Source organism: Delphinapterus leucas, chromosome 3 (genome assembly GCF_059928025.1).
Source record: "Delphinapterus leucas isolate spDelLeu-1000000601 "Yukka" chromosome 3, BTC_Dleu_Yukka2, whole genome shotgun sequence".
NCBI lineage: Eukaryota > Metazoa > Chordata > Mammalia > Artiodactyla > Monodontidae > Delphinapterus > Delphinapterus leucas.
The window spans coordinates 112983138-112994961 of NC_143131.1; the positions used below are offsets into that span (position 1 = coordinate 112983138).

Below are 11824 nucleotides of genomic sequence, written 5' to 3' on the forward strand. Positions count from 1 at the left end.
TCTCAGCCCCACCTCCACCCACCTGGCACTTCTCCTGTGGCCTGGCTACAGACTCCCGTTTAATGAGGCTTTTCCCCAGTTCCCAGGGGAGGCTGGGGGACAGGATGAGCCCTCTGTCCATCTGCTCCTGTCACACACATACATAACCAGGCCAGAGGCTATAGGCTGAGCTGGATTCTGAGGTTTCCTAGACCTAGAATGAGCTGTGTTACAACATGGAGCTTAAACAACCTGGCCAAGGAGGGTCAGCTCTAGCTGTCCCTCAGGTGACAGGGCTTCCTGGCCCAAACGAGCCTTCCCCAGGGAAGGTGGTGTGCCGCGAAACCTGCTGTGGGGCCACCCTCTCCCTGCCCTGGGCAGAGTGGGACTCCGGGACTGTCTTCCTAGAGCTGGCACCTTGGACCCCAGGCTCTGCTCCTAAGATTTCCCAGGGTCAGAGCTGCCTATTCCACCAGCCAGGCTTATAACTCTGAGCGCTGAAAAGCCAGAGCCAAGGCTGAATGGCAGGGCCTTCTCTGAAGCAGAAGTTTAGACTTGAAAGCTCTGTGGTCTGCAGCGCCCTGTGGAGGGTGTTCATTCCACCCATTGCACCAGGGCTCCAGGCGTTTGTGCCCTTAGATGGCAAATAGTGGAATGCCTTCCACCAGGGTCCCAGGTTCCTGAGGGAGTGGGCCCTGAGGCTCATCTCCGTGTGTGCCACAAGGCCTGGGATCTGGCTAATCCCTGTCCTAGGAACTTATCAGGGTAAAAAGGCCCCCGAGGTTTCCAGAAAGCTTTCCACCTTCATAGGCCCTTGGCTCCTGCTCCCAAAAATTCTAGGATAAAGCAGGGTTTTTTGCATCCATGACCAATGAGGTAGGCAGGGTTGATATGATCATGCTCATTTTACAAGGGGCATACTGGCCCAGGGTCCTATAGAGGAAAGGTCAATGAAAAAGGTCAGCAAGCCTAGAGCTGTACTTCCCAACCCACTTCCCATCCTGGCACAGTTAAAAATGACCACTGGAGTAACTGGAGGAAGAGGCTGGAGGCTGAAACAACCATGAGAAGTGCTGGGCATAGTGAGCAAGGAGAGAGGATGGTAATGGGGTTAGAGAGGTAGTTGGGGGCCTGATCCTGGAGCTCCATAGGCCTGGGCTGAGGAGCGACGTGATCTGATTTCTATGGCTGCTGGATGGAGGACTGAGGAAGCAGGAGGCTGCTGCAGTCGCCAGGTGAGACGTGACTGTGGCTTGGACTGGGTGGGGAAAGGGAGAAAGAAAGAAGTGGTTCGATTCTGTTATATTTTGAAAGTAGAGCCATTAGGATTTGCTGACAAATTGGAGGTGGAGTGTGAGAAAAAGAAGCGTCAAAGGTGACTCCAAGCTGTTTGGTCTCAGCCACTGGAAGGGAGGGAGTTACCATTAACTGAGGAAGATGGAGAGGAATGTTTGGGGCAGGGAGTCAAAGGTTCTACTTTGGACATGTTGAATTTGGGGAGCATTTGGAGAGTGGAGTTCCTAGGAGAAGTGGGGGCTGGAGATGTGGAGTCATCAGATGAAGACGTTTAAAGCCGTAAGCCTGGATGAGAGCAGCCTGGGAGGGGAGGATTGATAGAGAACTGAGGGCCAAGCTTGGGTCAGGTCAGGAAGAAGATAAAGAGCCAGAAACAAGGCTGAGAAGGAGTGGTCTCTGAGGTTAGAGGAAAATCAGGCAAGTGTGGCATTCTGGAATCGAAGTGAAGAAACTACCACAAGGAGGAGGGAGAAATCAGTCGTGTTCAGTGTGCTGAGAAGTCAGGTAAAATGCAGACTGAGAATTGACCGCTGAGTTCAGCAACACGGAAGTCCCTAGGGGCCTTGACGAGTCACCTAGGGAAGTGATGGGGCGAGAGACTGGCCTGGATGAAGGGATAATGAGAGCTGAAGACTAGAGGCAGCAAATGGGGACAGCTCTGCTGAGGTCTGCAATAAAGGGGAGCAAGACATGAGGTGGCAGCTGGAGGACTTACAGATGCGAGAAATAGCAACCTGCTGGTACCCTGGTGGGAATAAGACTGGGCTTGCAAAGTGCTGGGCACAGTGCCTGGCATGTGGCAAGTACTCAGTACATGAAGGGGTCATATTCCCCCACACCCCATACCCCACACCTACTGTCCCAGTCTACTCCTCTCTCTCTTGCCAGTCACCTGCAGGCCTGAGGGTCCTGTTTTCCACCTTCCATTCCCCCGCACGATCCCAACCTGCCACAGGTGTGTCTGGGTCCGTGCTGGGGATAAAAGAAGGCCTGGGAATGACAGGAGCTTCCCCCAGCTTGCTCAGGAAGCCCACCCTTCACACAGCAACAGGAAGGTCCCAGCAACCAAAGCCTTGAACAGCATGGCCCTGTCTCCACTCTTCACGAGTGATGCTGCCAGTGGGCTGCCAGGCGTGTCTGCCATCTCCAGGCAGACCTCCTTTGGCATAATAAGATCAAAGTGTCTGGCCCATGTGAGGCCTGGCACCAGGGGCCTAGGGAAGCACTCTAAGTAACGTTTCCTCCTCACTCTTCAGGGTGAATGAAGGGCTTCTTACATGTCCCTTCCTCATTACCTGACACTTGACTACTTGAGCTCCTGGCTTTATCCTCACAGGAGCCATTTGAGACAAGGTAATAGGTGCTCGGGTATTGTAGTAAATTAGATCCAGGAACTGAACGTGGTTGGCAGACTCTTCCTCAAGCTCACAGTGGCGAGTCCTCGGAAGCTCTCCTGCGCTGCCCCAGGAGGCCAGGAGAGGCCTCTGGTCAGAGGTGAGGCATCGGCCTCAGGAAATGGCTGTGATGCCAGATCCATGCGAGCCGCAGAGAAGGAGCCACGACTATTAGAGCATTAACTCCTCCTGTCTGCCTGAGGACAGAAGGCAGGCTCATCATCCCTGGTATCCAAGACTCCTCCTGGTGGGCAGATGGATGAGCAGGGGACTGACAGGTGGCAGTGTGAGCAATTTACCAAGCCCTGAGGGGAAGGGTACAGCTTGTAGCCCAGCCTGAAGCTCCCCTGGAGGCAGGAATGTGGGAAAGGTGGTGGCCAGGGCTGTTGCTGGGAGGTGTGGGATCCTGTGCCCACCCGGGAGCCTCATGCCATGGCTACAGTGTGGCTCATACCTGCCCTTCCCTCTAGCCTCGCTCTGGACCCCCAACAGCCAGTGCCGAAGGACCGGTGCCAGGCCTCCTCACCAAGAGCTACCTTCACCTTCCTCAAACCTGGTGATGAAGGGATCATGAACCCCATCCACTACACAGGAGAGGAAGCCCAGAGATGTTAAGGAGTCTGGCTAAATTCAGCCAGTGAGAAATTTCACCTACAGGGTGGGAAGGAGCCCAGACTACCATCTCTCATGACTGTTGCCCCAGAGATGTCCCATTTCTTCTGTGTGGTGGGTTAGAAGTCACTCATCTGTGCTCCCAGCCAGCAGCATCCCCACAGGTGGACTTTTCCAAGTGGAAGCTGACCTTCAGTTTTAGATGATGTCTCCAGGGCCCTGGCCTGCAAAGGTGTGCACCGGGGATATGCAGAGCTAGGCCTTGGCCCTGAGCCACAAACTCCCTGTGGTTGGGTCTCAGGGGAGCCCCCGTCCCAGTCTGAATATGAGTCAACTCATGACAAATCCATGTGACTAGCGTGAAAAGTAAGAGTCCTGCGGTGCTGAGGAAACAGGAAGTGTGGAGGCTGGGTGGGTTGGCCCTGGGGGGAGCCTGGCCACAGCTGGCACCACCTTGCCCCACCTCCCCTGAGTTAGAGAGCTGAGGGGGCCCCTTCCCTATGTCAACAAATCTTCTTAAGCCTGAGGTGGTTCCAGAGGGTCAGACTCAAGCCCCTCAGTCTGGGGGCTAGAGGAGGGGGACAGCAAGCTCCAGGCTTAGGGCTGGAGGCTTGTGAGCAGCTCCCCAGACAAGCCATAGGGCCTCAGAGAAACTGGGGGATCTCTGAAACCAGGAGGCAGGAAGAATTTTCCTGGGCAGGGGAAACGCCTCCTAGAACTGAGGGCCAAGAAAGACCGAGAGGCTCTCTAGTAGGAGACTGGACTGCTTGGGCAAAGTTGGGTGGGGGGGGGCAGGGCCCCTGGACACCAGGTGGCCTGAGTGGGGTCCTGTCCAGCGAAGCCTGTGGTTTTGATCACCTCCACTTTCCTCCGGTGGTTGGGCTGCCGCCACACAGCTAATTGGGGCTCTTCCCATATGTGCACCCCGGTCTCGTGCCTTCCTCTCTCAGGTCCCCCACATTCACCCACCCTCCTCGTTTTTCAGCACAACAAGGCCAGTCAGCCTTCCCACGGCGTTCCCCAACTCTCTCCTCTCTATGACCATTTCAGCAGCCCACACCCCACACCTGCTCCAGCCGACATCAGCCAGAAGCAAGGTATGGATCCTGGATGGGAAGGGCCCAACAAGACCCAGAGCCGGGGAGTGGGGAGATCAAGTCCCAGCCTTCTGAGACCAGGTGGCTAGACCCTTTTTGTAAGTGGAGAACCTGGGGCTGTGCAAACTCAGGGCCCCTCGAACATGCCCAACAGATTGAGGAGCCTGAGGGCACCAAAGGTTGGGGAAGGTGGTACCTGGTCAAAATCTGAAGGCTTCAGGTTGAGGTAGGAGCCTAAATCCTGCGTGACTACCCAATACCAGTATGGGAGTAGGCCTCTGTGTAAAACTGATAAATATAAAACTTGTAGTCTTTCCCTCCCCCAGTGAGAAAATGGAAAGTGGTGGTTGTGATGGCTGATTCACCTCAGCCTCAGGCAGAGTCATTCTGAAATCAGCCATTGTCGGCTGTGGGAAACCTGCTGACTCAACCCTGGGGAGGAGGGGGCACGGGGGGATGGGTAGAGCCCTGGCTCCCCAGGCCAGGGGGTCTGCCTCCTGCCCGGAAAGCCAGGCTAGAGCCCCCAGCAGAGAGGCCCCAGTTACAGACCAGCATTGGACCAGGGTGTGGCAAGGTCTGGCCTCCCACTCCTGAATGACTCCAACTCTGCCACTGTCCAGCCACTGTCCCGTAGGCAAGTCACCCAAACCCTCTGCCCTTGATTTCCCTAGCCTGTAAATGGGGCACTGTTATCACACTGGGATAGTCCTGAACAAACCAGTATGTCTGGTCCTCCCTCTAGCACACGGAGATGGGGTCCTAGGAGGGCCCCCACAGGAGGCTCCAGGATGCAGTAACTAGCTGAAGTGGCCTCCAGGTCAGGCTGGCTCACTTACTCGGCCCCTCTCCACTGCAGGAGTTCACAGGCCTCTGCAGACCCCTGACCTCTCTGGCTTCTACTCTCTGACCTCAGGCAGCATGGGACAGCTCCCGCACACTGTAAGCTGGTGAGTGAGGGCCCAGTGGGAAAGGGGCACCTTGCGCTGGTTGGACCCATACCTGCCCTTCCATTTTCCTCCTCCACCCTTCTGTGCTGAGCACCCAGATGCCAGCTCTGTACGGTACCAGGGGCTGGCCAGCAGCTCTATCCATGCCTCAGCTAGCCAGACATACTCCCTTTGGGAAGGCAGGAGACCTAGCCCCTGGTCCTAGCCCTATCACACTCTGTCGTAATGTCTAAGACTTGAACGGGACTGTTCAGGGCCACATGAGTATGTGAGGAAGAAAAAGTAGGCCTGACCAGGGATGCGGCAACATGCATGGCCACAAGAGAAGCTGTTGCTTCTCAGTGGCCTGGTGGACAGAGGGATGTTCCCACTTGCCTCAGTGTCTACTGCTGGCTGGTCCCTTCCTTGGCTGAGCTGCTTGAAGGGCAGGGTCCTTCTTGCCCTTATGGTGCCTGCTTCAGTCCAAGCCCCTGGCATTCTGCTTGGAGAGTCTACTAAGGCTGGGCCAGGGAAAGACAGCCTGGATCTCATTCGGCAGGCCCAACTGTGAGCCAAAGGGCCCGTCTTCAGCTGGAGCTGGGCCTTGGCAGAGTACGTGACCCTTTGTTCATCATGCGCAGTTTGACCTAGGCAGGTCTCTAGCCTCTCTGGGTTGGGGCAATTACCCAAAGGCAGGAAAGCTTGGCTTCCCAGGAAGGCAGAGCAGGCCAGAAGCCCAACCTGGGGCCCACCTGCCCCTTCCTACTTGCCCTTTATCCACGTTCAGCTCACTCTTCCATGTCCAGATTGTCTCTGGATAAAGCTCCACCTTGAACCCAAATCAGGACTACCCTTACGAGTCCCCGCAGGATTTAAGCGCACCGGGCAGGTTCTGGGAACCAGAGCAGCACTGCTGAAGCTGGTTGATCCTCCGGTCCCTGCCCTCTCAGAACTCAGTCCACCTAGTGCACAAGTCAGGCAAGAGGCCAATTACAGAGCGCTGTTGGCAGTGCTTTGAGGACTGTAGAAGCCTGAAGGGACACCTCATCCAGTTTGGGATCTCAAGGGCTTTCAGGAGAAAGGGTGTTTTGGCCAAGCAAGACCTTGACAGATGACCAGGAGTTTGAAGCAAAGTGGGACAGAAGAACAGTCCTAACAGTGTCAACAGTGAGTGCAAAGGCCTTAAGGCAGGTATGCAGGTATCAAGCCCGAATTTCAGGAGGTGAGGCTGGAGGGACCCCAGGGACCTACTAACCTAGGTCCCAGGAGAATGCTGCCATTTCTACCCCTTATACACGAGTAGAGGGAAGGTAAGCCTGTAGAGCAGGGGTTAGGAACCGGGCCGCACAGCAGGAGGTGAGCGGCAGGGCGAGCCCCAGTCCGTGGAAAAACTGTCTTCCACAAAACCGGTCCCTGGTGCCAGAAAGGTTGGGGACCGCTGCTGTAGAGGGAAAGGTTGCCCTCTGGTGGCACGTGTTTAAAATATACACTAGAGTGGTCCAAGCAGAAGCCAATTTGCCTTATTACACTAGGGGTCAGGCCCAAGCAAGGTGGGGAAGTCGTTCCCCACATTTGGCAAGTAGCCAGACTGCTAACAGCTATCTCTCCCAACCACAGGCCCAGCCCTCCTCTCTACCCCCTGTCCCCTTCCTGCGGATATAGACAGCACTTCCCCGCCCCCACCGCAGCCCCTGGCGCCCCCTACCCCAGGTGAGTCCCCTACCCTGCAGCTAGGCTCCTGCTTCCTGTTGCCCAGGCTTCAGTGCCCACAAGAGGCCACGCCCAGGCCAGTGCTTGCCCTGTGTCAATCGTCTGTCCATCCGTCCGTCTGTCATTCTCCAGCCCCACGCTGCCCTATACCTGAGAATGAAGCCAGTGGGAGTGCAGGAGGCCTAAGCCCAGGCCATACAGTGCAAAGCACGACAGAGCAGCCAGAGACAGTGCATGTACACGTGTGCAGGTGTGTGTGCACTCACCTCTGTTGTGCATCCTGCTGAGCAAAGGATGAGTCAGGACAGCAACCCCCGGGCTCTGCCCAAGCTGAGGCAGAACCTTTTACATGCATCTCCAACCTCTGGCCCTTAGGGGCCACCTGCTCAGTTATTCCATACCTGTGCAAGCAGTAAGGGACAGATTGGTATCCATAGAACATCAAGAAAGTAAAGTGGGAGCTATGTGTTTGTGTGTGTCCTTTCACTTGGCTCACTCCCTCAGTGACAGGCTTGTGCGCAGGTATGGAACAAGGAATTCAACAGACATCTCTAGCCCACAGCCCAGGGTGGGAGGTATAGACACAGCAGCAGCAGTTGAATGGGCTAGCTGGGTGATGGGGAAGCCCCGAGGAGACCCCAGCCATGTCTGATGGGTCAGGGAAGGCTTCATGAAGAGGATAACATCTCTTGAGTGAGGGAAACAAAGGGAACATCAGTAACTGGAGATGGCTGGGGGTGGGAAGTGATGGGACATGGGGTGGGGGGGTGGGGCCAGAAATGTCAGCAGAGATGGCCATACAGGGCTGTGCAAGCCCTAGGGAGGAGCCTGGGTTTTATTCTGTGGACAGTGGGGGAATTTCAACAGAAGTGGCCAAGAGCATTCAGGTGTTTTTAAAAGGTCACTCTGGCTGTTATATAGAGAGAGGCCTTGAGGGGTCAAGGAGGAAAGTAAGGGCAGCCACAGGCTGAGGCTGAGCTGGTGAGGGCAGGAGGTAAGAAGGGGACAGATTCAAAAGCTATTCAGGACTTCAGTAACCACCTGAATTTGACATACATGTAGATTTTTGCATCGTGTCTGTGCAGTGTGTTGGGAGCAGGTATTTTTGTATGTATTTCTGTGTACTTGTATGCAGGCCAGTGGAGGTGGGTATCTGTTCACCCTCTTGTACTGTGCAGGGGCCTCTCTGTGTCCAAAGATCTGGCCCGTACATACCTGGCTCAGTGTTAACTCTTCTTCTGCCTTTAGGTTCACCCATCCACCCCTGATGCTAGGTTCCGGTGTACCTGGTCACCCCGCAGCCATCCCCCACCCAGCCATTGTGCCCCCTTCAGGGAAGCAGGAGCTGCAGCCCTATGACCGCAGCCTGTGAGTGAAAAGACACTCAATGGGGACTGGGGGTGGGACAGGTAAGCAGACCTCAAGATACACATTCCTCCCCCCAGGCCCAAGCCTGCTGCCTGGAAGCTCCAGGGACTGCCAGGAGGCCTCTGGCCAAGCCGTCCTTTGGCAATTGCCACTGACCAGTTTTTCGATCCTCAGAAGCAGGAGGGGAGTGGGTGGATTTAGTTTGAGCCAAGAGGGGAGGGGCTCTCCTTACTTAGCTGCAAAATTCCTATAAGGAACAGTTACCTAGCTCTGCTCACCTACTTTGGGGCAGCTAAAAAAAAGATCCCATTTAAAAAACCCTAGTATCCAGGCACTTACACATACACTGGACACACTAGAGGAGAGTGGTAGCATCAGGACACCATGGGGGCCCCTGAGTGATCTGTTCATGTGTCCTTCAGGAAGACGCAGGCAGAATCCAAGGCAGAGAAGGAAGCCAAGAAGCCAACCATCAAGAAGCCTCTCAACGCCTTCATGCTGTACATGAAGGAGATGAGAGCAAAGGTCATTGCAGAATGCACACTCAAGGAGAGCGCTGCCATCAACCAGATCCTGGGCCGTAGGGTGAGGCCACGGGGCAGGTGGGCTGGTAGGGGTGGGCCCTGACTACCTTCACCCCGGTGCAGCCTGCTGACTCCCCGATGCACCTCCATCTGCTCCCCTTCCCCTCTGCAGTGGCACGCACTGTCCCGGGAAGAGCAAGCCAAGTATTATGAGCTGGCCCGCAAGGAGAGGCAGCTGCACATGCAGCTCTACCCAGGCTGGTCGGCGCGGGACAACTACGTGAGTGGCCAACACACAGTAGGGGAACCTTCAAGATGCCAGGCCACAGTCTCACCAGGGAAGTTGGGACTACTGTCCTGAAGGCACAGAGGAGGAGGGGAATAGAGGGTCCAAGGCCTCCCATGGCTAGCTCAGAAGAGGATCAGATGAGGGGAGCTGCCCCTAAAGGCAGGCTCATTTTCCCCAGGATGTACTTCCACACAGGGCTGTTGTCCAGCACTTGACTGGGCTACATTAGCACAAGCGGAGGAAGGGGCCCGGAAGTCACCTCCTGCATTCAAAAAGGAGACCAGTGTGGGAAAGGGAGGAGGCCCCAACTGCTCCGTGATAACCTAGAGCAAAAAGTGCAATCAAGAAACACCAGGGCCCCCAAGTCAGAGGGAACTGTGGACCTGGAATCCCAGCGGCAGCCAGACTAGGCAGCAGGCTGCAGGTGTCCCAACCACTCGCTCACTGGGGTTACAGTGTCCACCTCCCAGCATCCTCTGAGCATCCTCCACTTTGCTCCCTGCAGGGGAAGAAGAAGAGGCGGTCACGGGAAAAGCACCAAGAATCCAACACAGGTGAGGCCTTCCCTCAGCAGTAGTGGAGGCTCCTCTCGGGTCCCCAGCTCACGAGCGGCCCTGCTCTGGCCCAGGAGAGGGGCAGAGTACTGAGCCATGAACCTTTAGGGCCTGGGCCCTCTGGAAACGAGGCCTGCATCTCACAAGTCAACCCCCCACAGGAGGAACAGCTACACTAAGTCCCAGGGAAGACCTGCAGAAGCCAATTCTTAGAGCAGTGCTTTGTGACCTGCCACACACACACCCTTGCAAGCCCTGCTAGTGGCCAGCCTCTGCCAGAGAAGCTAGTGAGGAACTGTTTGATTCAAGACTAAACCCAAATACTGCATCCTGGTTAGCTCTGCGGAGGTGAGCAGCAGGCTGTCTGGGTGGAGGCTGAGCCAGGCCCCATGCTTGAGCCCAGCAGTCACACAGCCTATTGGCTGGTGCCTAGCAATTTCTCTATCGCCCCACCCCCAGTTCTCACGGAGGCGCAAAGTGCTCTGTATAGAGGACTCGGGAGGCCGCACCCTGCCTCAAGTCTTCCTCTGGGTGAATTCCTGTCCCAACTCTGATACTTCACACTCCGCATCCACGAGCGACTTTCTCAGCTGTGCTGCCCCACACAGGGAAGCTGGAAGCTAGGACTGGGGCACGGGAGAGTCCTCAGTCCTTTTTCTAAGGTTGAAGAATGGGCTTTACTTTCCTTCTGGAAAAGTATGTAGCATAGGCTTAAGCTACAGCCGCAGGGGATATGGGTCAGGCAGATTGCACACTGGCAAAGATGAAGAAAAACTGGATAAAATGGGCAGGGAGTTGGCAGGGGTGGGGGGGGCCCTAAGGCAGAAGAGGCTTGATCCCCACGGGCCCCCCACGTTCTTCTCTGAGCTCCCTTGCTGCAAGGGGCCCCACAAGCCACAGAGAGGAGCCAGTCTGATAGGGTCCCCTCCCTCCCCACCCCCGCCGTTCTTCCCACTGCCTCTACACTGCCAGCTGGGTGCCACCCTTTCCTTGGCTTTGGGCCCTGGGGCTCCCACTAGGGCTGGCTGTGCCGTGGAGAAGCCCTTGCCTGTAGGGACTGTGGGGTATCTGTGACTGGCTAACACTGATGTTACCTCTTCTTTCTGGGCCCTGCTCTGCCCTGCTGCCTGCCTGCTCGCCCTCTGCCCTGCTCTGCCCCTCTGGCATGGCTGTGAGCAGACCCTGGCTCGCCTAAGAAATGCCGTGCTCGCTTTGGCCTCAAGCAGCAGACGGATTGGTGTGGTCCGTGCAGGTGGGTTTGTCCCCACCACTGTCCTCCCTTTGCTTCAAGCTGCTTCCCTTACTCTCTGCACATGTTCTGCTGGGCCTGCTGCCCTCCTTTGGCCCCTAGCCCCCAACATACCCGCAGACTGGGGAGCCCATGCCTCCTACGAATGGGAGTGAACACAACAGCTCGTGGGGAAGACCACTTGGGTCTAAGAGGAAGGAGGAGAAACAGACAATGCTCTAGGAGCAAAGGAAAGGCAGACTTAGAAGGTATTTCTGGTACCTGGTGCCCAGGGTTCCCTGGTAATGTTGGTCTGGTGCTTATCAGGCCTAGCAGGTCCTCAGCAGACAAATCACACACACAGCATCTAAATGGCCTGAGCCCCTGTTCCCAGGCCTCAAAGTCATCATGGTCCACCAGCTCCCTCACTTCTTCCAGTTGGGATCCCTGCTGTACCATACCGAGCCCTAAGAATAACGAAGTGACTGTAGTAGAGAAAAACCTGAATAACCTCAATGCCCAGTGGCCATGTGACTTATATCACGTACCTGCTGAGACCAGTGGGCTCAGAGAGGTAGGGAGATGAACAGAGGTACCCCTGGTAGCCATACTCAGACCCTGTGGCCTTAAACCTGTATGTTTCACCATACAACAGAGAAATATTTGTGTATGGGAAAAGAAAGTATACCTACCAAATGGTTAAAGTTGCCTAGTTGAGGTTCAGGCCAGGCCTGCTAGGGCCAAGGCTCAGGCTGCTCCAGGCAGTAAGTTCACTGACTCTAGGGAATACTTGTCCAGCCCCTATGAGTGCCCACCATACTCCCTGTCCAAGGGCAAAGAGGAATTT

At 55.8% G+C, this 11824-nt stretch overlaps 1 protein-coding gene across 8 annotated transcripts in view; it reads left to right on the forward strand.

The window, feature by feature from the left end:
* The window catches only part of TCF7 (transcription factor 7), a 31551-nt gene that overhangs the window by 18186 nt on the left and 1541 nt on the right, over positions 1-11824 (forward strand). For 3 of the 8 annotated variants that reach the window (XM_089909329.1, XM_022588806.3, XM_089909330.1), the window contains exons 4-10: positions 4267-4378; positions 5235-5325; positions 6922-7014; positions 8263-8382; positions 8805-8967; positions 9079-9186; positions 9701-9749. In XM_089909329.1, coding sequence (XP_089765455.1) covers positions 4267-4378; positions 5235-5325; positions 6922-7014; positions 8263-8382; positions 8805-8967; positions 9079-9186; positions 9701-9749 — 736 coding nt within the window. Of the gene's footprint in view, positions 1-4266; positions 4379-5234; positions 5326-6921; positions 7015-8262; positions 8383-8804; positions 8968-9078; positions 9187-9700; positions 9750-10928; positions 11002-11824 lie in introns of all 8 variants that reach the window. The other 5 variants (XM_089909326.1, XM_089909327.1, XM_089909331.1 and 2 more) reach the window with 3 other exon arrangements.